This window comes from Maylandia zebra, linkage group LG1 (genome assembly GCF_041146795.1).
Source record: "Maylandia zebra isolate NMK-2024a linkage group LG1, Mzebra_GT3a, whole genome shotgun sequence".
Taxonomy (NCBI): Eukaryota; Metazoa; Chordata; class Actinopteri; order Cichliformes; family Cichlidae; genus Maylandia; species Maylandia zebra.
In genome coordinates, this window is record NC_135167.1 from 42,632,139 (window position 1) to 42,659,189 (window position 27,051).

General features: G+C 42.9%; 1 protein-coding gene across 4 annotated transcripts in view; it reads left to right on the top strand.

The window, feature by feature from the left end:
- Positions 1-27,051, top strand: part of shank2b (SH3 and multiple ankyrin repeat domains 2b) — a 312,524-nt gene that overhangs the window by 271,704 nt on the left and 13,769 nt on the right. For 2 of the 4 annotated variants that reach the window (XM_076886830.1, XM_076886831.1), the window contains exons 17-22: positions 11,276-11,411; positions 12,402-12,482; positions 17,539-17,562; positions 19,087-19,199; positions 19,745-19,850; positions 21,647-24,149. In XM_076886830.1, coding sequence (XP_076742945.1) covers positions 11,276-11,411; positions 12,402-12,482; positions 17,539-17,562; positions 19,087-19,199; positions 19,745-19,850; positions 21,647-24,149 — 2,963 coding nt within the window. The remainder of the gene's footprint in view (positions 1-11,275; positions 11,412-12,401; positions 12,483-17,538; positions 17,563-19,086; positions 19,200-19,744; positions 19,851-21,646; positions 24,150-27,051) is intronic. The other 2 variants (XM_076886835.1, XM_076886836.1) reach the window with 1 other exon arrangement.

Sequence of the window (27,051 nt, forward strand, 5' to 3'; positions counted from 1 at the left end):
ACTATCGCAGTTGTTCTCCTGTACGTAGCACATCACTATATATACCAGCTAGCCCAACTTCAGTAACCCTACAAACGCCACTGCTGTTTAGTTTTCTGTCTTCATTTATGTTGGAAGTGATAGCAGAGCTGTACGTTTGAATTTTTCAGAAATCTCTCAGTCAGAACATGCTATATCATGTTTACGTGGAAACTAGCGAGCTAACTTCCTGCTAACTCTGTTACATAGGGCTGGGCGATATGACCCAAAATTCATATCTCGATATTCTTTAGCTGGATGGCGATATAAGATATATATCTCGATATTTAACAAAAAGAGAGTTCTTAGTCAAAGCTGTGTCCCAGATGTCACACAGGCACTTTTATTAACATAGAGCATAGATGTACATAAAATTTACTCAAAAATAAATTATGAGCATTTATTAAATAATAATGCTCCATAAATAAAAGAAAACAATGTTGTTTTTGTGCATAACAAAAAGCTCACAATTGTGCAGTCAAAATGTAAACTCTGGCTACATTCACTCTGCAGGTCTTGATGCTCAATTCCGATTTTTTGATCAAATCCGATTTTTTTGTCAGCGTGTTCACACTACAAATAAAATGCGACAGCAAAGGCGCTCTAGTGTGAACGCTCAAAGCGGCCCGCATGCGCAAAAGAAGACTTCACACACAACACGCTCTGTTTAGACCCAGAGCAAACAGTATTGTTTGACCGATGGCCATTAATATAAAGACTTCGGACTTTACATTTCCCAATTTTTGCTTTAAGTTATTTTGTTATTGACATAATAATGTAAATAACCTAATAATGATCCTTATTGCTGTTTTAGAGGAGCGGTGCTTCAAAGGATAGCTGCAGATTTCTGTCAGAATCTGCAGATTATACAGTACAAATAAAATGTTTGTACATTGTCTTCCCAACAGTTTCACTGATATCTACACTGGATGGCCAGGAAGCGTTCGCGATGTCTTCTCTGGCGCTTCTCTGGCGCTGATAATTGGCGTCTGTCTTGTGTCAGTGACGTAAAAGACGGATTTAATGCGACCTGACGGTTCACACAGCAGTCGCTTTCTAAAACATCGGATATGTATCGGATAGGGGTGCAACGATACACAAAATTCACGGTTCGGTTCGGTTCGATACTTTGGTGTCACGGTTCGATATTTTTTCGATACAAAAAAATGTTCAAGCATTTTTAATTTGTCATTTATTAAAATTATAAATATATATTTTAACTCAAAAGTACAGTTTTTAAATTTAACCCTAACCCTTGTGCGTGTTTTTTATTTTGACAGCGAATGCACACCTGCGGACCACTTATGTGCAGCCCTGGTTATTTAGCTCGTCATATTGCAGCCACAGAAATTCTTTTGTCCATGAAACCATAAAGCTGCACTTTCTTTTTGCCTTATAGTCTGATTTGTCATAACTTCTCCGTTTTGTGGTAAGCTTTTCTTTGGCTGTCACTTCTTCACCCTGACCTGTCTTATTTGGCTCAGCAGAACTGAAATGCTTTTACACACTCACTCACATAAGCTCAGCGATTCTCTGCACGATCAACCTCTCACATGTTTAAGCGTGCTGCGGGAGATTTCACTTGTCATGTTTGCATAGTAAGCTAACGATTAATAAGACGATGTCAGAGGAATTGGTGCACAAATTATCATCACTCACAGATCAGTGCTGTCGCTCTCTATACACAGTTCGCACAATTGCAAAGTGAAAGCAAAAAAACAAGCGCAAATTCAAACGCGACTTCAATATGTCACATATTGACATAATTACCCAGCTACATTTCCGAAAGAATGCAAAAGCATTGACATATATTTTTCCTACAATAGCCCGACGGGCAGGGAAGAGATAGATTTTGGTAGCCCGACTGAAAAAATCGCTAGCTCCAGGACGTCGGGCTAGCGATATTGCAAGCCCTGTATCTGATTGAGGAATCACTCATCTTTGGAAAAGAGAGTTTATTACAGAGAAATGGCTCTTTCCAAAATAAAAGCTATACTATCCGCTTCTTCTGGGCTATATTCTCAGCAGCATAAGGAGAATCATGTGCTAACAGCTGTCTAAATGACTCGGCTAAAGTTAGTAGCATGCTTGCTTTTTTTTGTCTGCTTCCACTTGTCTTTGCACTACGATGATGTCGGCGTAAATGTGCAGTCATATTCGTTGTGTTCCCACTAGTGCTTTCAGGTTAATCTCGTTGAAATGACCTTAACGCCACAACACGGCAAATCTCCGTTAACGAGCTACCGCCGATCGCTCCGTGCATGGGGCTAGACGGCCAACACGTTAACGAGCTAACTGCGCTAACACACTAGTTCACACCAATGTAATTGAGCATTGCATGGCACATCCAACATACTGTTTTACTTTAGTCCATGACTCGCTTACCTTCAGGGTCATACGTCACATGAAAACCAAAATAATTCCAAACGCCAGATCTGAATGAGAGTGGGGGAGGTCCATGTTAAAAGGAGAGCTTAACTTCTGTCTCGCTAGCTTGCCCTGCGCTCTTCCTTCTGACTATGCTGTCTGTGTTGAGCGCTCAGTGGATCTGCGCTGGACAGTGCAGCCTAGGCGGAGTAGTCGAACACAGATTCACTGAGCGCTCAACACAGACAGCATCGTCAGAAGGAAAATTGATAAAATAAATTACAAATGTTGTATTGTTCGATACATATGCGTACCGAACCGAAAGCACTGTATCGAATGGTTCAATATCGATACGAATATCGTTGCACCCCTAGTATCGGATTCAGTACCACATACGAAAGTGACCCAGATCGGATTTGAAAATATCGGATTTGTGCCGTTCACACTGTCATACCATGATCGGATATGGGTCGCATAGGGTCAAAAAAATCGGATTTGATGCGCTTTCGCCTGCAGTGTGAACGTAGCCTAACAGACGCTGAGCATAGTAACAAAGACAGATTTCACAGCTGCTCTGTTCCCAACTTCTACTGTGTGACTGACAGCCTGGAGTTTGAAATCCTCTTCGTAACCACGTCTCTTAACAGGTGCCATTTATGGTCCTTATTCACAGTAAGGTAATATTACGTTGAAGCACAGTACGTATCATTCCGCGAGGCTCCTCGGTAGCCGTAATGCTCTGACAATCCATCAAGCGGTGCAGCACCGTAGCTTACCAAAGTCGTACTAAAACATTTTTTGACAGATTGCTGAGCGCTGTGTACCACATAAAATCAGTTCGCGGCCATCAAGCACAACCAGAATTCATACATAAGGCGCGCTGTCAACTTTTGAGAAAATGCAAGGATTTTAGGCTGTGCAGCGCCTCTGGGCTGTATGCCGTTAGCGTGGTTAGCGTGGTTAGCTCGTTAGCGTGGTTAGCTAGCTAACACATTGACAGCGTCCAGCCCCACGCACGGGTCGATGCGCAGTAACTCGTTAACGGAGATTTGCCGTGTCCATCTTGTCACTTCCTGCAGGTGAAGCCATGGGGGAGGAGGGGGAGTTGTGTTCAGTGAAGGAGGGGCGAGGCCGAGTAACGTTGCGTAAAGACAAAAGTGGACGAAAGAGAGGCAAACTTGAGGCTCCACAAGTATAGTTATAACGTAACATAGACTATATCTATATAAAAGATATTGTCACATCTTATATCTCGTATAAAAATATATCGATATTTTTTTAAAACTCGATATATCGCCCAGCTCTACTGTTACATTTAATAAATTCTGTTTTCATGGATGCCTGAATGTTAAACTTCATAGTTACACCTGGTAAAGCAGCAACGCTGATCATTTTATTAAAGATGAAAGAATTTAGACAGTTTTTAACTCTCAGTGATGCTGCAGTGTTCATTTGACTTTGAGACCTGAAGCCGACGGAGTTTAGGACCCAGATTACTCCGCGAGGCTCCTGACTACGGTAGCCGTAATGCTCCGACAATCCATCAAGCAGTGCGGCTTTGTAGCTTACCACAGTCGTACTAAAACATTTTTGACAGATTTTTGAGCGCCGTGTAGCACATAAAATCGGTTCGAGGTCAGTAAGCACAACCAGAATTCATACATAAGGCGCACTGTCGATTTTTAAGAAAATTAAAGGAGTTTAAGTGCACCTTGTGGAAATAGTAAAATGACACTATTGTACCTAAGACACACAAATAAACTCCGCTCTGGCTCACTGAACTGATTCTTCTGCCTCCTCAGATGTGTTCCCAGTTCTGCCCCACTGACATCCTGATATATGTATGAAAGCAATTGTAATACAGCTTCAACTGCTGGATCAAACCATGCAATTCTTCCTGTGAACTGGATGAACCACAATCTCTGTTTCTTCCTTTTCTCTAAATGTTTTTTGAGGAACTTTAGAACCAGCACATCATCACTTCATGTCAACTTAATTTTTGTTTCTTTTTTCTGAGGACGAATCTCTGCAAAACCGCAACAGTGTGTGTAGATTTGGATCCGTAAAATTTTGTGCTGTTTTTATGCATTGTGCTTAGTTTGTAATGTCCTTAAGTATAAGAATAACTTAATTGATCCAAGAGGGAAATTCATGTCTGTCATAGCTCACCTGCTATTTGTATGGGTATTAAAAAGCCTGATGGCTGTGGGTGCAAATTATTTTCTGTATCTCTGTGTTTAACAACAGTAGGAGAGGAGTTTTGCAGTACTGATGTTTTCTGTTCCATAAAGATGTTGTAAAGCGGGTGATCAGACTTATTCAGGATGGCTTCTAATGTCTTCAGGATGCATCTTTCCACCACCTACCCCAGCATGCCCAGCCTGGCTCCAATTACAGAGCCAGCCTTCCTCACTAGTTTGTCCAGTCCTCTTGTAGTCTTACTTCTGTTGCTGCATAAACAGCAGACCCCAGCATACAACAGCACATTTGTCACCATAGACTGATAGAACATCTGCAGCAAGTTACTCCAGATGTCAAGAGATCTTTGTTTCCTTAACAAAAGGAGGCAACGATCATCAAATATCATTTCCTTTGTCTTAGAGGTGTTCACTATGAGGTTGGTTTTGTGACTCCAGTCGCTGAAGGCTTTTACAAGATCCCTATATTCAGATTCCTGTCCATTTCTGATGCACGCCACAATGGCAGGGTCAGCCAAGTATTTCTGGATTTGGCAGGACTTGTATTTGTATTTGAGTTGTATTTGAAGTCTGCTGTAAACAATGTGAAAAGGAACACCCAGGACAGTCCCTCGTCAAGCCCCCATGCTGCTCATTCATGTCCCAGAGACACAGTTACCCAAACTGACAAACTGTGGCCTTTCTCTTAGGTAGTCTGTAATCCAGAAAACAGAGAAGGAATCTACTCGCATCTCTGTGAGCTTGTCTTTTCGGTTGGATGGTATTGAAAGGACTTTAAAAATCAAAGAACATAACTCTCACATGAGCGCCAGATTGCTCCAGATGAGCTAGGGCTCTGTTTGCATGCAAACTGCAGAGGAAGTTTGTCTTTGATCTCAAGTCTCAGTCGGTGAAGAATCAGCCAAGTTTTTCATGATATGCGATGTGAAGGCCACGGGTCTATAGTCGTTCAGTTCGGGTGGACGCTTTATTTTTGGTACCAGCACAGTACGGGATGTTTTCCACAATGTCGGCACCTGCCCCAGTGGTAGGGCTTTCGTCGCTTTGGCTCTCGACGAAGGCCGTCGCACTTTTCTCCTCTCCCTTCCCTTATCTTCCCTGCTTAGCTTCTGTGTCCTTGTCTAGTCTCATCTATTTTCTACTCTTGCCCTGGAACACTCTCTCACAGTCTGTTCTCTAAAACCTAAAAGAGGAATTATGGATTTGATCAACTGGTCCCTGAATGCAATTGACACCCTCTTCTCAACGAGAAGCCTGGGCTCGGGTGAGCCTGAGTGTCCTGGAGGGACGTTCCCTGCTGGATACACGATGGGTGGGTGGCATAACTGGAGGGTCGTGTGCCTGGCGGGACTGTCGATTGAGGACATTGAAGATATCTACCTTTTCGGAACCATGATAACAGGGTTCTTGCTGATCGGAGCTGGCTTGGCCCTGGCTAATCGAAGATTAAAGAAAGCGGAATCGGCTGTTCAAAACACCACAAGGCTGCCCGTTGGGATTGAAACGATGGGACGAGTCGTGAGTTCTCAAAATGGGCTCATTGAGCGCAGCACGGATAAGATCTTGGAGAAGCTTACGGCTGCCGTGAACACTCAGACTAAGACTTCTGAGCGAAAATTGGATAACATCTTGGAGAAACTCACAGCGGTCGTGAGTTCTCAGAATTTGCTCTTTGAGCGCAAGAATGATAACATCATGGAGTGTAAGATGGATAACATCTTGGAGAAGCTCACGGCTGTCCAACGGGAGATTGAGAGACCAGTGTCGGACTGCTAGAACAGCTTTGAAATTTACATGAGTTGTTCGCACTAAAGTAAAAACCACCATCATTTCATGCGGCTACCATTTTGGTGCCAGCTGTGGTCTCAAGGCTGGAGCTGAACATAACAAATTCTCACCCTAATAACAGACTGTGTTTAGACTGTTCCCCCCATTCCATGCAAGGCTACCTGGGTCTGCTGGAAGACTGTTTACTTAGCCTGGCAGGGCGAAGGACACTATCAGCTAACTCAGGACACACACACGCATACACATACACTGATACACACTCATCCCCCTCCCTTTTCAAACGCCTTCGATGCTTGTTCCCTCCCGGGACAGATGGCAGGTCGACTGGACCAGCACAGACATGCTGCAGGACCGGATGCGCTGTCTACACCGGCTCTCTCTTACCCTTACCCGCCCCTGTTGCTTGTCTTGTGTTTCTGTAGTGTATTGACAGTCATGTGCTTTTTGTGCCCGGGAGCAGGTTTACTTTATGTAAACAGGATTAGATCGCGGCCACGCAGGTATGTCCGCTTCATTTATACGAAAGCAACAGCGATATTCCACCACTGTTCCACCATAAATAAATATTATCAATGTAACTAAAGATAATGCAGCACCTGATCCTTTTATTGATGTCACACAGATACATACAGGTCATTTCCTAAAAAAGGGAAATGTACTACTAACATTCTATTACATGTATGTGATTATTACAGATGTAATTCATATTTCAGAGTAGTAATTGTAAATTACTTCGTGTAATCAAGATGAGAGACCACGGCTATAAAAGCGAAGGTGGATTTGGGAAGTCTGTCGCAGCCATGTCCTGTCCTCAGAATTCAGCGTATATTGCGGGACAGACAGGATCCTTTAGCTCAGCGCGACAGTGTGCTCATAGAGAGATATCGATATTCCCGTGAGGGTATTATTTACTTAACCAACTTGTTGACGAGGGGGTGCAGGACCACCACCTGTCTTTTTTTCCTCTGCCCTTTTCTTGGTTGCTGTTATGAACAAACTAACAGAGTATTACAGGCCAGTATTACCTTGCCAAGAGACGAAAAGCAATATAAGTGATAAATATTACCATTCTGTAGAATATTCTTATATTCCACTTTTACTTGTTCCCATGTTCTAGTGGGTCCTGTTGTGGCTCTAATGTGAAAGGGGATATAATATAACATATTATAATATAATATAATGCCATATGATATTGGACAATATAGTGTCATATGATAGATCTACCCTACCGCCTACTGGTGTTGGCCAGAGGGGCCGATGGCGCGATATGGCAGCCTGGCTACAACCGTAGCTGCCTCCACCAGTGTGTGAATGTGGGAGTGAATGAATAGTGGTATCGTACAGCGCTTTGGGTGCCTTGGAAAGCGCTATATAAATCCAATCCATTATTATTATTATTATTATTAAATTACCTACGAGTTTGATTTGTCAGCAACTTTCTGCCAGCCCTCTCTCCTTGCTTTTGCAGCCTTTGCAGTGTTCTCTTGCGTTTTAATTAAACTCTGAAACTCCTGAAATCCCGCACTCATGAGTTCTTGCTCTGCTGCCGAAAAATACCGAGCCGAGCGCACTCCTTCGACATTTTCGCCGACCAATCAGCGGGTTGCCGATCAATGTTTCTACTATCGATGCGTAGCCCCTTTTACGACACCCAGTGATGTCACATTACTGCGTCCAGCTGTACTAATCGTCAACAACAGGTGTGTTCGGGGAACCGGATTAGCGAGCTCACGGTTAGTGCGATGGTTTGGTCTTGGATGTTTCATTTGATCTTGGATGTAGTAAGCGACGTACGAAGCACAGGGCCCAGGGAAAGAAGCTATCCCTGAATCTGTTTGTCCTGGTTTTATGTGACCTGTACCGTCGGCCTGACGGTAATAGTTCAAACAGTTGGTTGCTGGGGTGAGAGTGGTCCTTGATGATATTGCCAGCTCTGCTGAGGTACCGAGAGTTTGCAGTGACCTCCAGGCTGGGCAGAGAGCAGCCAGTGATCTTCTGGGCTGTGTTGATGACCCTCTGCAGTACTTTCCTGTCCGCAGCTGAGCACCCTGCATACCATGTTGTTATGCCGTACGTTAGGATGCTCTCTATGGTGGCTCTGTAAAATGTCACCAGCAGCCTCTCCTCCAGGTTGTTCCTCCTGAGCACTCTCAGAAAGTGGAGACGCTGCTGGGCCTTTTTAACCACCGCCGTAGTATTTGCAGTCCAGGAGAGGTCATCAGAGATCTGCACGCCCAGAAACCTCATGGAGTGTACCCTCTCCACACAGTTCCCGTGAATGTAAAGTGGGGCCGGGTCTGCTCTGCCCTTCCTGAAGTCCAAGATAAGTTCTTTAGTTTTCGTGGTGTTCAGTTGGAGGTTGTTAACTGAACACCACTCAGTCAGTTTGTTGACCTCATCTCTGTAGTCCGACTCATCCCCCCTTGAGATGAGTCCAACCACTGTGGTGTCATCCGCGAACTTTATGATGGTGTTTGAGAGATGGGTAGGGGAGCAGTCTGATCTGAGGAGTTTGGAGGCTCAGTTGACATCTTGGGGTGTTTGTGATATGATTGTGTTTAGTTGTTAGGTATACATCAAAGTATCATCAGTGTGATTTTACAGATACAGTGAAATAGGTAGTGTAAAAATGCTAACATAACTTATCACTATTTAATCAACATTTCAAAATCAGACAAGATATATTTGCATATTTTACAAAGTTTTGAACACTTTTAACATAGTAGAGTTACTATTGCTGCTTTTGCTTATAGTTTAATGTTCAGTGAGAGAAATCTAGTCGGTTTTGTGCTTGAACAAGTGCATAAAAGTCAGGTTCACTATCCAATTATTCTCTTCCACTTAACCTTATCAGGATCACCTACTCCAGCTACCATAGGGCAAGAGCTGGGGAACACCCTGGCACAGTGCTAACACAGAGAAACAGATAACAACCCCACCGCCATGCTGCCCCATGGCTCGGTGTCTTAGGTGGAAATAAAAAGGTCAAAATCCATCACTGGGAATGTTTACTAACATATAAAGCTAGCCATCTTCTGGGCATCTCTCTTGATGTATGGAACGTTCTCCTCTTTAAGAGAAGAATGAAAATCCAGCACTGATACCGACTTAAAGTGCTCGATAACAAATTGCAACAAACTGTGATTCAGTACTCTTGCCCTGATGGAGTTAGCGGTTTTGGTATAATAATACAATCCACTTTAAAAGTCCAACTTTTTTGTACAGCCACCATCACAGCTGTGTCACAGACATCACAGCTTTCCTCCAAGAACAAAAAGTCCAAATTGTTTCTTTGTTTTTAATTGAAGCTTCAGATTTCTCACCGTGTCCTTGAGCCATTATTATATGAGCTGATGTTTATGACGTATACATGGAGAAACATAGAGGGCAGCAGCCAGGCTCCTTTATGAATATTGCAGCCATGAAGATTTTGTTGATTCCTTCAGCTGCTTATTTTGAAAATTGTTAATCAATTTCCTGGTTTCATTGTCTTTTATTTGGACGTACAGAGGTGTAAGAAGTCTGTTCTCTTGTCTGTCACTGTTATGTAGAAGGAGATTGTACAACTCTGGCCTGTACGTTGCTGTGAAATAAAGTATTTGTCCTTTCCTGAATGTTTCAGATCATCCAACTAGCTTTAATATACATTAAAAATAACCCCTGTGAATACAGAATGATTATTTAATTCATTAAGGTCAGTTTTCATGATTCAGCAATAAGAAAGAGATTTTGGCAAAAATTGGCAAGATGTCAAAAGCATCTTGATCATCACCGAGACTTTTGGGGAAATTATCTGTGACAAAAGTCCCCGAGACAAAATGTAAACTTTTTGGAGGTTTTGGACGAGCTACGTCCAGATGAACAGAATCAACCTTTTGGGATTTACTTACCTGGATGATTGAGCATGCATCAAGACACTTTGATTAAGGCTAAGTGTAAACAGAATTGTATGCAGCCCGTGGGTGAACCCTGGGTAATTACCAGGATTTGTATCTTGTTTTCTCATGACAAGCGTTTATCCACAAAGCTCAATATTTTGCTTTCAACAGAATTTTGTTCCAAAGGTGTTTGAGTGGTTTTTGTAATTATGTGATCTTTGCAGATTCCAAATCCTAAAGCAAAGTAGCAACATTCCTAAATTTCCTTCATTTAGACAGCTTCTCGGTTTGCAGACTAACACAACATTTTTCAGCTCCATGCGTCTCAAAGCTGCTTTTATAATTCTATGAAAGTTTTTGTGATCGAGGAATGGTTCACACCAGCCGGTCTTTCAACAGGTTTTGACAACGGCACAAGTTTGTTTTTCATGCACTTTGCAGGTTTTAATTTAGAACATTATATACACATTTCTATGATATTGTGAAGAAGAATTACAAGGATTTAATATGTTTCAAAATCTTTTAATGGCAAATAAATAAATTAGTTTTGGCCACAGCTGTAGAGAAGATCAGTGCTGGTCAGTCACTGAACTTTGTAGATCTTCATTTATACATTTATGTCCTTAGACAGAACATCTGACTCAAACTAGCTCATGGCACAGTTGTTAGCACAGAGACTCACTCGCTTTAACTGCTTGAAATATGTCTACACAGTGTGTTCAATAAAAATACATTTTAGTAACGTTTTAAATCAAACTAGTGGATGTGGTGGCTGGAGAGACAGTTTACCAGTCTGGTTGGTTTCCAGTAGAAAATGATGGTTTGCACTGTGAAGCCATACTTGCACTTTTCACAGTTTCTTTTGTATTGAATTTTGCATCTTCAGATTTAAATGAGCAGCAGTTTTCTCCCACACAAAACTGAGGTGTCGGTCCAGTGTTTACATGTTTGTGCTGTTCATAAATACGCAGTTAATAACATGAGCAAAGATGCAGGATAAGAAAACTTTTGGTTTGTTTGTGGCAGGTGAACCAGGAGAATGTGGTGAAGGTGGGCCATCGACAGGTGGTCAACATGATCCGCCAGGGAGGCAACCGGCTCCTGATTAAGGTGGTGACAGTGAGCCGGAATCTGGACCCCGAGGACACAGCACGCAAAAAAGGTACAGAGACTGAAAATGGCTGCCAGTCGTGTTTAGACATGGATTCGAGAATATAATCGTCATGAGGTGCTTCAGCTGAGGAGCAGCAGAGCACAGCTGTAGCATACAGCCTGCTGTAGTACAGTGCTGTGTGAACCTGATCACAGATGTACCTCCTGTATTAAAATATTAAAGTGACACACTGACTGATGATTTAGTTCACTATTATCTGTATAGCTAGAAGAAATCTCAGCGCACTATGTGTTGTAAAGCAAATCCTCTTTAATAGCCAAACATCCATCCATTTGCTCCCACTTTTCCAATTCAGGGTCCCGGGAGGAGCTGGAGCCTATCCCAGCTGTCACAGGGCATGAGGCAGGGTGCACACATATAGAGACAGACCGGTCACGCTCAGATTCATGCCTACTATAAATTTATAATCACCAGTTAGCTAATGTGTTTGGACTGTGAGAGGAAGCTGGAGAGACATGGTGAAAACATGAAAACTCCAAGCAGGATCTCCTTGATGTGAGGTCACAGTGCTAGAGACCAACAGAGGTCAGCTAGAGGTCAACAGGAAGAGACCTCCAACAAAGCCATTATCAGGGAGGTCATCTACTGAAACTGGTTGGGGGGGAAAGAAGGACTGTGTAATAATACCCCTCAAAGACCATGAGAAACCGGACCAACTCTGTGCTTAGGATACAAACAGCAAACACGAGAGGTCAGACCAGGTGGTTTTAATACAAACTAGACAAAATCTACACATGGAAATAAGCAAACCTTTAAATGTTTGTCAAAAATCTCTGATCAGAATATTGCTTTTGTCTCTGTGTTTTTCTGATACTCTATTATATTTTCCTATCATCAGAAAATATTTCTAATTTGATCCTTTTCCCTCAGTGAAATTTGACTGATCGATTAAAGATTTACCTGAAAAGGTGTGACGCCTCCAGATCACTGCAGATGACCTGCCTGCTTTTGGTCACATGTCTGTTTCTCTCTGCTCAGCTCCTCCACCTCCAAAGAGAGCCCCCACCACAGCCCTGTCAATGCGCTCAAAGTCGATGACGTCTGAACTCGAGGAACTCGGTAAGAGCTGCAGTTTTGACTCTGGTAACTCACAATGGCAAATGGGAGCAAGTGTCTCACAGAAGATCTTTTTTGTACCTCTTTCTCATGGTTGGTTAATCTCTCAATAGTGGATAAAGGTAAGCAGATAATGCTGTATAACCTTCTGCCATCCATTATGCCCAACTTCATATTCATTTGCTCACAGTGGCTGATTGAGGCTTTCGTTCAGACTAATGCAATATGCGTTTCCATCATCTGGTCACTTTAGTTTGCCTTAAAGAAGAAAATAGAAGAAAAACGCTTTTCCTCCCTCATCTCCTCTCCTCCGTTGCATGAAGTGCTCTTGCTTCTGGATGCCCACACTCATCCACACTCATGACTTGTTGCTTCTGCTGCAAAGAGCAAACGAGTGAAAAGAGCATTAGTGTGACTGTATCGTCTTCGTCTTTCTGTTTGTCCGTGTGTACGATGTAGTGCTGGGCGATATGACGATATATATTGTGTGGACAATAGAAAAGTGTCTATTGTGCCTTTCTATCGTTTCTAACCTAATTTTATAAATTATTACATAAAATATATCATTAACCCTTTAAAGCCGGTCGGAGCAGCACGCTCCGTTTTGCGTAAATCCCTGTAAAACCGGAACCGCGTAAGCTAGCGCAATAATTTTTTTTGCATATGAAACCGGAGGAGTTGTACTTACATCTTATGCCATCAGCTTGTCCTCGGTCACGGTTTCCTTCCACATATGGCTTTGCAAAAATTGCATAAAAAGCACTTGCAGCAACAAAAACATAATATTCCAGAAACAGGCTTTGCCGATCCGATCAGTTGTTCATAACACTTCCTACGTTGGAATAGACGTCAGCGCGAACTATCACATGTCCGCCATTAACTGGCCAGAACCGGAAGTGACGTCATTTTCACAGAAAATGTTTTTTATTTACCTTTAGGGCCTTATAAGCCTATGCTGGAGTTTTTTTTAAAGTCATGTTTGACTTTATGCTTTTCTGTATCGCTTATAACTCAAATTACGCTGTTGGAAATAGTTTATTTTGATGCACATGCTGTTTTTTTTTGCAAATTTGCACTATAATATTTATTTTCATTTTTCCTGCAGTATATAAAAATTAGTGTATCTCAAAAATAAAACTATGAAGACACTCAAAATAAATTTCCTGTGGTGGGAAACTATTTTGTGCAACTTTTTTGTATTTGCAGTTTTGAGGGATAAGCCTCTTAAATTTCTCTAACTAGAAATATATGTAAAGAAAACCCCAAAAACAATTTTCAATTTTTTTTTGCACTTTTTTGCAATTTATGTAGTTACTATGGACTTAATGCATACGTATTATTAAAATTTGGGCTATAATGGTTGTATTGATGTATAGCAACTGGAAATGCTCCCACAAATGGCACTACAGCATGTAAAAATATAAAGATAAGTTCTGGCAGACTTGGTTCTATGGTAGGTCTTAAAGGGTTAAATAGCCTGTGGCAAATATATTAGTGTTGTCTTCTCACTATACATACTCTTAACTTTATGCAAGAAGAAATAAAGTATAAAAAATTATATTTTTCACAAAGAAACTCCCTCTTGTGGTTTTGCGACATGGTGCTGCTTTACGTGCACCCGGATTTGCAACATGCTTTAAGGTAACTCAAAACGATGGACGAGCGACAGGTTGCAGTTTCATGCCCGGACATGCAACAGGCAGACACAGCTACACAAGCAGCCCAAGAAGAAGCACTTTTACCGAAAAGAGGGGGTACGTCTGTGATTTGGTTACATTTTGAGTTCAACAGCACCAACACAGAGCAGAAGACGCCCATTTGCAAGCTATGCTATAAAATTGTTCCTGCACTCAATGGCAACACAACAAATCTCTTCTATCACCTACAGAAGGTCCACGAAAAAGAATACTCAAGATCAGAAAATCCAAGCTAAACCAAGTTGTGGAACGACGGGAGCAAGTTGGGAAAAGAAAAACTATACCAGCTGAAGATACAGCAGTCTTTCGCACAAGGCACGCCGTATGAGAAAACGTCCCAGCGCCATAAACAAATCACAGGAGCCGTCTCGCATTTATAAATGCAAGACGGCATTTATACATTTCTAAAGGCATGGCCCCTGTTTATGTAGCTGAGAAGGACAGCTTTCGTGACCTCGTCAAAGTCCTTGATCAGAGGTATGTTATGCCCGGTCCTAAGCACTTCAGTAAAGTCGAGTTGCCAAAGTAGAGAAGGATGTTTGCAGTATCGTGCATTATGCCTTGACGACTGACATATGGACGAGCAGAGATACGCAGCCCTACATGAGCGTAACCATCCATGTCATTAACAAAGACCTCTGCGCTCGTTTACAGACTGCGTACTTTCCAGATGACCACAGGTCAGGTGGTATATCGTGATATATATCGTTATCGTGATATAAAATAATTCATATCGTGATAAATATTTTTTCCATATCGCCCAGCACTAGTACGATGTACATTTTAGAGGTGTTTTGTGTTGTCCTGACGCCTCATGACAAACAGCAGAGTTAGAGTTTCTGAGATGATGCGTTCAAAGGAGACACAGGCCTGAAAGGAGGGCAGCCATGAAATGTGAAAGGAGCATTAGAAGAGGACAAACAATCAATTTATGAGTGCTCACACGCATAAATGTCCTACCTTTCCCAGGTGAAGAAAGGTTTTTGGATGTTTGATTTTTACCTGATGTTAAAGTTGTAACCCTTCTTATTATAGTCTGAGGTGATGACACCTGTCGTTACCGTGATGACACAAATCATTGTTGAGCTGATCCTTTGGTAGACAAACAACAAACAGCAGCAGGTGGATCTCTTTCCACTGTAGCCAAAGGTTTTTAAACAGAATTTAGGAAGTAATAACTTGTGACTGATGTCACGCTGAACTTGGTTTGCTTGCAGAGGACGTGGATACATGCAGTTTGTTGCATGTGGTTTTTTAAAGCTTGCTGTGGTTGCTGCTAGCTGCTCGATTCAAACTGATCTGCTGGCAAACCCAAACTTACTTTGACTTGTTAGGCAGACACATGTTAAAGGAGACCTGTTAGAACTTTTAACCTTTTTTTTAATCTTTGGACTAAAGCAGCATCGCACATGGTCCAAAATAATTGTTATTTGTCTTACACTTGGTCTATGTGCAGCTCATCAGACAGATATCATGGCAAAATGTGCAGTAGACACACATGTCCACTGTGTCCGTGCAGAAGTTGCTCTAAGCTGCAGTAACAGCACGGGGGGGATATTTTATTTGTGTTTAAACAGGCATAACTAACACATTTACATATAAATTTGTGCTGTCAGCGTTAATCTAGTTAAAAAGATGTTAACGGCATAACTGCATTAACGCAGCAAATCTCCGTTAGCAAGTTACCGCGGATCGCCCCTCGCGTGGGGCTGGACGTGGCGCTGGACCGCGCTGACGCCATGCAGCCCCACGCACAGGGCGATCTACGGTAACTCGTTAACAGAGATTTGCCTCGTTAATGCAGTTATGGCGTTAACGTCTTTTTAATTAGATTAACGCTGACAGCACTAATGTAAATACACATTAGCTGCCTAGCTTCATCGTTTCAGCCAATTACGAACCTTAGAATCTACTTCATACATTTTTTACTCACTGCTGACTTCTTGACTTCAAATGTATAATGCATTTGCATGTGTGCATGCATGAGTGTCCATTTCACATTTTGGAGAGGCACAGTGTGAAATGGACACTGTGGAATACACGTTTTGCTGTGATGCTGGGTTGCATCAGTTTATTTATTCTTAATGAAGTCGTTTTTTCGCTCCCACCTCCCACTCACCAAACACTCTTCTGATTGGCTACCACATGCAAATAAAAAAACTATATATACAGATATATAGTTGACTGCATTTAAACTGAATATGATCACACCATCATGTCATCATATCCAGGAAGTTGTTTCCATAATTTCCTAATAATAATTTCAGTTTCTCTTGGCCAGATGATAGGACAGTTTTCTTCTTTATCTCAGACTGTTTTAAACGAGCTTGGGCCCACATCCTGAAAAAGCATGCTATCCCTATGCTATCCCTCCCATGTTTACCTTAAAAACCTCAGCCAAATTCTAGATTAAGATTTAGGAGCTGATTAGGGTTTGTTTTTTAAGCAGCGAGAACACACTGGCTGCTTTAAAGTAATCTGGAATGCAGCCTGATGAAGGAGAATTATTTATGACAGAGAGAAGCTGGGGGAGATGACAGGCAAAACCTCTTTCATGAACTTAGGAGGAACAATGTCAGTTGGCCATGTGACTATATCACTATATCTTTTGTAGGAATTAGCTTAAATTTGGAGCACAGAACTGGGTCAGACATTTGGAAAAGGAACTGTGACCTGATACAGCGGTCCCCAACCTTTTTGCGCCACAGACCGGTTTAAATGTCAGATAATATCTTTAAGGTGTCGTGGATAAATACGACAAAATAAAATGATACGAGCAAGACAAAAACTGTGGTGTTTTGAAAATATAATAATAAACGTGAATTCACTGTGTAATTGTGTAACTTTATTAGCAGCGTCCTCCTGAAATGCGCCAACAACACTGAGAGTAACATCCTCCTCTCTGCCCCTTTATGCTCTCTGGTCGCTATGGTAACACGTAAATATTTCTTTCAAAATAAGACGCACGACTACAACACGAGAAGAGACCCAGGGAAACCCAGTTAACGATAAAAACCCTGAAAACCATCAATTTCACACCCGAGCCTCAGCTCTCGCAGCCCGGCACCAAACGGACTCACGGTACCAGTCCGAGGCCCGGGGGTCGGGGACCGCTGCCAGAAAAGACATTCAGAAGATATTAGAGAAAGACGACTGAGTAGCATTTAGTTAATAGTACTGAACAGGATCCTTGAATTGTGCTTATTATTGTTAATCAAACGACCAAAATAAGAAGTTCTCACATCTTTCATGAGCCGCCCTCATCACAGGGCTTTGGGACGAGGGCAGCTTTTCATGTCTCCGGGGAAAAGCGTTGAGTCTGTGTATATGCTCTGAAGACTCTTTTTTTGTCATCCTTTAAGCCACTCTAAGGAAAAAGAAAGGTGGTAAGTTACAGCGGGCATGCTTTCAGTCTGATCTAGTATCTCCAGTGATTGATTTCTGTCCCGTATTTCCCACACAGTCCACCCCACTGTGATTAACTAACACTGTTGTATTTAGTGATTCCTTTTCTGACTCGCTCCATTTCGACCGAATTAAACCAAATGGAGCTACGCCCATAGTGCATTTGCATGATTTACAAAGTGTTTTGATTGCAGCTGTTTCTGTCTTCTAAATGTTGTTAGTGCATGGTTAAATGTCGTAGTAATCACAGGCTATAGATTCTTCTTGCTGAGCATTCCCAGGGTTTGCTTTTGATTAAAGGGGCATGTCACCTCACAGTGCTTCTTTGCAGGCAGACCCACAAACCTAATTTGCAACACTATCAGCAGTAAGCATACACTGTTTACTTTCTAGAATCTTTTTACGCTTTAAACACAAAAATATACATAGTGGCAGAGGCTTAATGAGGAATTACAAATGAGTGTGAGTCAGTGTTTTTTCACTATACCTGACCTTTAAAGTTTCATGTTTCTCTTCTTCATGTGTGCATTTTTCTGTAAGCTACTTGTGTGTGTTAGTGTGTGTGTTCGTGTGAGGAGGAGGAGGTTTATTCTAGGAAATGTTTCACTCACACATAGGTTTCCAGGGCAACCGTGTTGCATGTTGTTTGATAGGTTGTAGCTGCGATCCAACTGGGAGACAGATCAGAGAGAGAGTGAAAAGGAATGTGCGTCTTTCTGCTATTTCTGTGTGTTTGTGTGGTTTTTACCTCTAACCGTAGTTAAGGTCATTGATGCTCCTTTCCTCCCCTTTCCTCTCCTCTGTGTATAGATGCGCAGAAGAAGAGGATTGTTTTCCAAGTCACTCTAAGTAATCACTCCGCTGATGCATGGAAGCTTTGTACATCCTAGACAGTTGTAGGCAGGTGACACAGTAAGAGGAGAGATCAGGGCTAGCATGTAGCTTCTCTGAGCAAAACCCTTTAGCTGGACTCTATTTGATGGCATCATCACACACCAGAGGGAAGTTCAGGTTTGCCAAATTTGCCATTGATAGCTTTCTCGTGTTGCAGGCAGAGTAAAAAAATAAGATAAAAAAACAATAAAAACACAGAGAAAGGTAATGGCAAGCTTGGCAGGCTTTCACATCCATTGCTCATTTTACATTTAACGAGGGAACGACCCTGAGAGCTGGATGATGCTGCTGAGTCGGCTGTTTGGAAAGAGCTTGCACGGCTTCCAAGGCTGGACATGCCAGGCGCATTTCATCAAAGTTGCCCTCTCTCCCCTTCCCCTTGCTCCTCCTCCCTCATACCCCCACACCCACAAAAAAAAGAGTTTCAACTGTTTTTGGTTTCAGTTTCATTCACAATTCGGTGTGGAAACACAAGGAAGGGTCACTGTAAATGACTGAATGAGTAGCTTGCATTTGACCCATCAGATCTGAAACTAAGGCTTTGCAAGTTCACTCCTGCCCCTTGTCACGTTTTTCAGTGCTGACATATTATGACTTGGTTTGCTTTGCAGACAAAGTAGAAGAGATGACCCATGCCCAGAAGACATCACCTGTTGACATGAAGATAGCCACAATTAAACCACGCCCATCCAGTCGCTGCTTGGTTACGCCAACTGATATGAATGTAAGCATAAGCAAACTCACTTTATGGTGATCATTGTTTCAGATCGCTGTTACTGTAAATTAGATTGTTCAGTATCAGGTTGTGTGGCTGTACCCTGTGCTGCTTCCCCAGACTGGATGCCATGATGAAAAACTGTTTGTCCTTTTAGAGCTCCTGTAGTAAAAGCTTCAGGGCTAATGCTGATGTTTAGCAGCCGATTTAAGGTTAGGGTTAAGTTTACGTGTAAGAAAATATTATAAAAGTAGAGCTGATCTTAAAGTGCATGTAAGAGAATTCATTTGAAAGATAACATCTTCCCGTTTCTGAAAGTTTGCTTTATTTAAAACACCTGAAATCAGTAGCTAGTGTCAAAACAGAAAAATTGTCCTCCTATTTGCAAGTAGCAGTCAACACAGCCAGTGGCAGGTGATGCCTGGACCTGGCCGATATGTTATGTATCCTAATGTGTGAATTCCTGTAAGCAAATGCTGTTATTGTTATTTAGAGATCTAATGAAACAATTATATATTCCTAGTTATATTAATAATTTACAATTGACTTTTCAGTCCTTATATCATGACCGCCAAGGAGTAGCTGTGGTGCCACCCACTGTGCCAGGAGCCTTCCTGGGGATACCTGAGAAGGGCACTATGAAAAAGCAAAAGTCCATAGGTATGATGTATATACAGTAAAAAATATGTGTGTGAGTGTCCAGTAACCTGTGCTTTTAGCTTGTCATAATATTTTATTAATGCTCTGAGGACTTGCTCTTTGTGGTCTAGCAATATTAAAGCTAATTATAGATAAATTAGAGTGAGCCAGTCAGCAAAGTGTGCTTTCAGGCGATAATATTGGAGGTCATTAAGCATGTGCTCAAACCTCATTCTCACTCCCGAACTAGAGGGATGTCATACATGCTAATGTTGGTTTCAGGTTTTTTGACTTGCAGTGCCATCAGAATTACCACGAAATTATCTTCTTTATCTTCTTTTTGCACAGTAATCCATTCAGGGCTCTATCTACAAACTGCATAGCCATACTCTTCTCTACACTCTCTGAAAATTAAGGACCTTATTGTCCCTTTAACCCTTTCATGCATGAATTATGACAACCTCAAACAGGATTTTGTATTTGAACTTCATTTTTTTAAACATGTACTTTTCCACTACATTGGACACTGATGTGCATGGAGCAGCACATCAGTGTCCAATGTAGTGGTTTATGTGCAAGTATACCATCAATACTGTAACAATTACAAGAAAACATGGACAAACTAATTTAAAAATTATTATTTTTTATTATAATTTAAAAAATAAATTTTTTTTTTTTTACAATTTTATAAATTATAAAAATTAGGGCTGTCAGCATTAACACAGCGTTAAAGCATTCATCACGATTAAGGCGATTAAATTTTTTAATGCGCTCGACCCATCTGGAGCGCAGAATGAACAAGCTCTGGACAAACTGCCCCAAATGCGTTGGCAGAGACATTTCAGGGATTTTGACTCCGTCTGCGCTCCAGATGGGTTAATTATTAATCACGTTAGTCGTGATGACGGCGCGTTAACGCTGACAGCACTAAAAAAAAGTCGATATATTCGTCCAATCGCCCAACCCTAGTGACCACTGAAAGGGTTAACGTGAAAGGGTTAACGGTATAGAGACTTGTCACGAGGCTGCATCCTCAAGGGTACTCAATGGTACTACTCGGTGGGTGCTTTGTGGTTTGTACCTACAGAGTAGACTCTTAAAACTCTGGTGCAAATTTTATATCTTAATGTAAAAGTTAAAACTGGATACTGGACTAGACATAGATTTTACCCACATAGACCTTTATTTCTGGTATTATATGTTAGCAAAAACAGGAAATTGATGTGAATTTTTGAGCTAATTTGAGCCATCAGCTCCTCTGGGTGGCTGAGGCTCAGCAGGTAGGGCAGGTCTTCTACTAATTGGAAGGTCAGTGGTTCACTTCCTGGGTCCTCCAGTCTGCGTGTACTCATGCAAGCTATTGAATGCTGGTTTGCACCCAATGCATTCATCAGAGTGTGAGTGTTTTGCGACCGTTAGACAGCGGGCTAAGGTATAGAAAAAGGTGCTTGTGTGCTTGGTGAATGAGTCTTGTACTGAAAACGTGCTTTGAGTGTTCAGCGTGGAAAAGGCCTGGATAAGTAGCAGGCCATTTGCCCTTATTTCTGTAATAACAGCTACATAACTTCTGTCCTGATTTCCAGATTGAACATTTCAATTGGTGAGAATATTCCTACTTACTGTCGAAACAGCAGTTACATTTCACATCTATCTGGCCTCTCACAAATTTCAGGAACCTTTCCTGCATATATAAATAAATCCAGAGAGAGCTAAAGAAGGCATTTCTTTTGGAACTAGGGGGCCAAGCAGGAAGTGAAACAAAGGGATGTTTCCCCTAGGTCCTGAGATAATTATTCCTTCTGCTCCATTTCTTCAAGGTACATCGGAGGATGAGAAACAGGGATTCCTCACACCTCCCCTACTCAAGTTCTCACGCAGTCTCTCTATGCCTGACACCTCAGAGGACATCCCTCCTCCCCCAGCCATTTCACCCCCTTCACCACCTGCCTACAACTCAGCTGCTGGACCTACACCCAAGAGCTATGGCACAACACGACCAAGCTTTACCCAAAACTCGCCCAATGCAGTGACGACCATAAGCCGGACCACCGACGTCGGTACGTTGAGGCGTGGCTATTTCCGTCAGAGCTCTGAGCACTTTGAGAGCACACGAACTCGGGGGCGTACGCCAGTGCCTGAGAACCCGTATTCAGAGGTGGGCAATAGGACGCTGTATGTGCCAGCAAAACCAGCCCGAAGGAAGGGTATGTTAGTAAAGCAGTCTAACGTGGAAGACAGCCCAGAGAAGACGTGTCACATGCCAACAAGTCCATCAGGCCCAGTTTCCATGCCTACTACGCCTGTAGAAAGAACATGCTCCTCTATCCCTATTCCCACCATCATTGTAAAGGAGCCATCCACTAGCAGCAGTGGCAAGAGCAGCCAGGGTAGCAGCATGGAAATTGAGCCTACAACCCCTGAACACCCGCCTCTCACACCTGCTGTCGGTGGAAGTGGAGGTTTACGCCCTGAAGACCCCCTTTCACTAAGCAACCCCTTTGCAGCAGCTATTGCTGGAGCAGTACGGGACCGCGAAAAGAGGCTCGAGGCAAAAAAGAACTCGATTGCCTTCCAGTCAATAGACATCGGGGATGATGACTTGAGTGGTCCCACGCCAACCCCTCGCCTTCGCCAGTCCAAGTCCATCGATGAAGGCATGTTCAGCAGCGACGAGCGTCTTCAAAGGATATTAGCCCCTCCTTTAGCAAAGCAGCTCGGTCGCCCTGTTGGTGGCGGTAGTGGAAATATGACAGATTTCAACACTCCTGAGCCCACAGTTGTTCGGGAGCCACTAAACACTAGAACAGGGCAGTGTCCCAACCTGGACAGTCCTGTTAGCCTCCCAGCCACTCCTCCTAAGAGCCACTACAGGGCCAATGGAACCTACCTCCATCCTGTCACTGGCAAGCCGTTGGACCCTAATTCTCCACTAGCTCTGGCCCTTGCAGCTCGTGACCGGGCCATGAAAGAGCAACAAAACCATCCTCAGAATCAGTCTCAAAATAATCCTCAGGTTCAACAAACCCCCAAGCATGAAGCCCAGTCCCTGCCAGTTCAGCAAAGTCACAAACCTGACCTCAACCAGCCTCTATTTATTGACACCAAACTCCGCTCTGGAATCGAGACGAGTTTTGCTGCAATCTCCACGGCAACAATGGGACGGCCTGGCCGAGGTGGCCTTCAAAGACAAATGACAGAGCAGAAGTACGAGTCTGATGGAGCACGGGAAGAGCGGCAGCATCAGGCACTTGAAGAGAGGAAAAGCGCACCAGCAGATGTGGCAGACACATCACAGCCCAAGTCAGCTGGATTACTGATGGTTCACACCAGCACAGACATAAGCAACAAGGCGAACAACCAAGAGGCCGAGGGGCAGGACAGCAACCGACCGTCTGAGCTGAAAGATCCAAACCAGCCTGATCCTCTTAGTTCTTCAACACTGTCCACTCCACAGCCACCCACATTAAGGAGGAGGAGCATTCCTTTAGGCGAATCCATGGACGAACCTGTAAAACTGCCCTTTCGCATCCCTCCTCCCCCTCTGGCCTCAGTTGACATTGATGAAGAATTTGAGTTCTCAGAACCCCTCCCCCCACCTCTGGAGTTTGCAAACAGTATTGACATTCCTGATGACCAGGCTAGTGCCATTGCAGAGATGATTCAGCAACAGAGACGGAATGGGGGGCCTTCTCTACCCCCATACCACCCTCATGCCCCACCACCTGTCACTGATCAACACAGAAGGTTGGCAAACAATATGCCCCCCTCGTATGCCCCTCCACCTGACCCAGAATCAGGGGTAGGTGACTCAGGCATTGAAGAGGTGGACAGCCGCAGTAGTGGGGATCCTCAGCACATGGAGACCACCAGCACAGTGTCTAGCATCTCCACCCTGTCATCAGAAGGAGGCTTCTGTGACAGTGCTTTGGAGAGCCTCTATGCCACTGCAGACGGTCACGCCTTCCTGGTGGATCGGCCCCCTGTGCCACCAAAGCCCAAGAGCAAGTCTGTCATTAATAGAACGTCACTTTATCACGATGCTCTCATTGAAGAGCCACCAGAGTCTTATGGGTCACCGCCTCAGGCCCCTCTCCCTCCTCCCTCGTCCTCTGAACCTCCTAGGACTCCTACTCAAAGGACCTCCAAGCTGTGGGGTGATCAGCCCCCTGAGCTACGCAGCCCCCCATCCACACCAGACTCCAAGAACACAGTTATCACTGAGCTGAGCACCATTCTACAGCATATGAATCGCGACAGGCCAAACAAGCCAGGAGAAAGCCTTGACTCCCCAACAGGCACCAGAGGGGGCTTCGGAACAAGGTATGTGAAGTCATTCCTTACTTTAGTTTTTCCTATCTTCTGTTGTTTAGATTTTGTTCATGTGTCATTTGTTTATTTTGCACCTTTTTCATGTTAGTGCTTAGTTACGTAAGAACTTTATTCACTGTAGAGTCTGAGCAAACACATTTTCTGTCTAATTTAGCTTCTAGAAAGCTGTAAAATTTCATGCATATTGGCTTATAAGCTGATCCACTAATTATTGATCACCACTGATTATAACCAGGCATCCATGAATGCTTAGGCTAAATCTGAAAATAGTCCGAAGTAGTCCAAGACAATTTGGAAGAACATGAAGTTGCTTTATTAAGATGCAGTATTTGATAAGTAAGAACCCCCCCCTCCAGAGTCTAGACGTTGCTCATGATGAAGATGGAGGATTGGATGATGACCACAGTACACACAAGGCACACAGAATAAACCCTGATTGGCTTGTAGAAGGCGAGCAGGAGTATAATTGGAGTAGAATGATGATGTCAGTGTTGAGTTTGACAGTGAGTAGAGAGTAAGTGGTGAAAAGAATATGTGAAAAGTAGTGCTGTCAGCGTTAGTCTCGTTAAAATGATCTTAACACAATAACCGCATTAATGCGACAAATCTCCGTCAGCGAGTTAGCGCGGATTGCCCCGTGTGTGGGGCTGCACGGCGTCAACACGATAGCGCAGTTAGCTCGTTAACATGTGCTGTCCAGCCCCACGCACCGGGCGATCTGCACTAACTCGCTAACGGACATTTGCTGCGTTAATGCGGTTATGGCGCTAACGTCATTTTAACGCTGGCAGCACTAGTGATTAGTGAAAATTTGAACTCATTTTTCTGTTTTTGTTGTGACAAGTTTGGTTTTGTGTAGTCCGGTGACTCCAGCTGTTACCTGTGTTTTCATTGTTGATTATAGCTGTTGTGTTTGTCAGAAGAGCCCAAAAGGATTATGGGATTGGGAGGAACATCAGCTTGTTCTGTGAACTGTGTGTGGCTGCAGGGTTTTGCTACATGTGTTGTTTGAAATGGTAGTATGCCTGTTCTGGTTTACACTCTGTTCATCCGTGCATGATGTATGGATGCATCACATTCCAGAATAAAGCACCTGCTGACGTCAGTCAGCCATGTTGAACATTTCTTGTGATAATATTTGGTCACCGTGAGATTTCACTTTATTGTGGTAGCAGTGGGAATTTTCTGAAGATTTAATGGAAGAGTTACTGTGGGATTCCTCACTGGGAATGTAAAGAGACTGGTTCTTATTTAGTGCTTTTTTACTCGCCTTTTCCACACACGCAGTTATTTCTATGGTTAAGTGCTTTTGAGCTGACATTCACACTGATGGATGCATCAGAGAGCAACGTAGGCTTAGTATCGTGCCCAAAGATATTGAGCATTTAGACTGGAGCAGCCAAGGGATTGAACCACCAACCTTCCCGTTAGTAGATGACGCCTCTACTACCTGATTTATTTCACTATTTAGCTTAATCCTCCTCTATGTCACATTTCTTCTGTTTGCTGGCACATTTTACAGTAAATGTCCATGTGAGAAACACAGAGCACCGTGCACGTAGCTCGTTTGTTGAACAGCCACAAAGGCATTAGTTGGCAAATAAATATAAAATTAGTTTTGTGAGTGGTGCCGCTGCCTAAACATTTGACCACAGCTGTACCTGTTGATGGTTAAAGAATGATCAGTTAGCAAAGCAAGCGTTGTGCTCGACACAAGCTGGAACAACATTTTGATGGAAACTGCGCCTGAATCAGCCAACCTCATGTTTTTTCATTTTTCATTTTTTTAACCCACATCTCACTCCTGTGAGAGGGAATAAAAAGCACGATAAATAATTCACTGCTTGCATGCATTTTGTATGAACAATCCCATCACTCATCAGAGACTTGTAGAGAGTGCCACGAAGGTTTTTGTTCCTCTGGGCACTGTGCTTTCTGATTTAATAAACACTATTAGCTCCACGCAGCGGTGTCCATTTGGGGTAATTGCAGCTGGATGCCCAGCAGCAGGTCCAGTAGGTCCAGCTCTGTGTTCCTCCCTTCATGCTTCATTCCACACGCTGTCGTGTTATCCTCATCGTCATCCTCTGCAGCTTAAAGTCGTGTTTGTTGACCTTTAACTTCTGTATTCATTCCAGCTCACGCCTTTCCAGCTTCATCTCCATTTTTTTCCAGTCTCCCGTTGTTCCTTCACCTCTCCTTTCTTCATGCCCCTCTGTGTCTCCCACTCTCACAGGTAGGTTCCCTCATCATCCGACATTCCATCAAAGGCCTGTTTTCACTTATGTGATCGTATGTATTTCTGCCATGTGACATGGTATAGAAAATGATATGCTGTTTAAAATGTAGAGTATTTAGTTGCAGAAAGGGTTGGCCTACATGGAGCTTGTTAGTGACAAACAGAGGAACTAAGTACAGTTGTCATTTGAACAATAGAAACAGTAAGGTACTAGAGATCAAAGTTAAGAAAAGGTAAGACACTTTTTTTTTTCGTACTTTCGTACTAAAAGTATTGGTCTACAAATGTAGAAATGTCCTGTGTTAAAAACCACTTGCACAGGTGAAAAGCCACTCAATGCAGAATGATGAAACAGCATGTAAGGGGCTGAATGTCCCAAATGAATCTTGCATTCCTTAAAATGTCTCTAAAATGTAAAAGCAAACCTCGTTTATTCCTATAAAATCACATCAGTGGCTACACAGAGGTCCACTAAAGCCTTCATCAGCAAAAACACCGATACTTACAGAACAGCATTTAGAGATGATATCTGTGGATGAGACAGGATGAGCTTTATCTTCTCTACAAGATAAAAACCTAAATGTGTTCAGATCAGTTCCTTTACTGGATCTAAGAGCCAGATGTTTCCTCGGTTAGAGGTGACTGCAGCGCTCT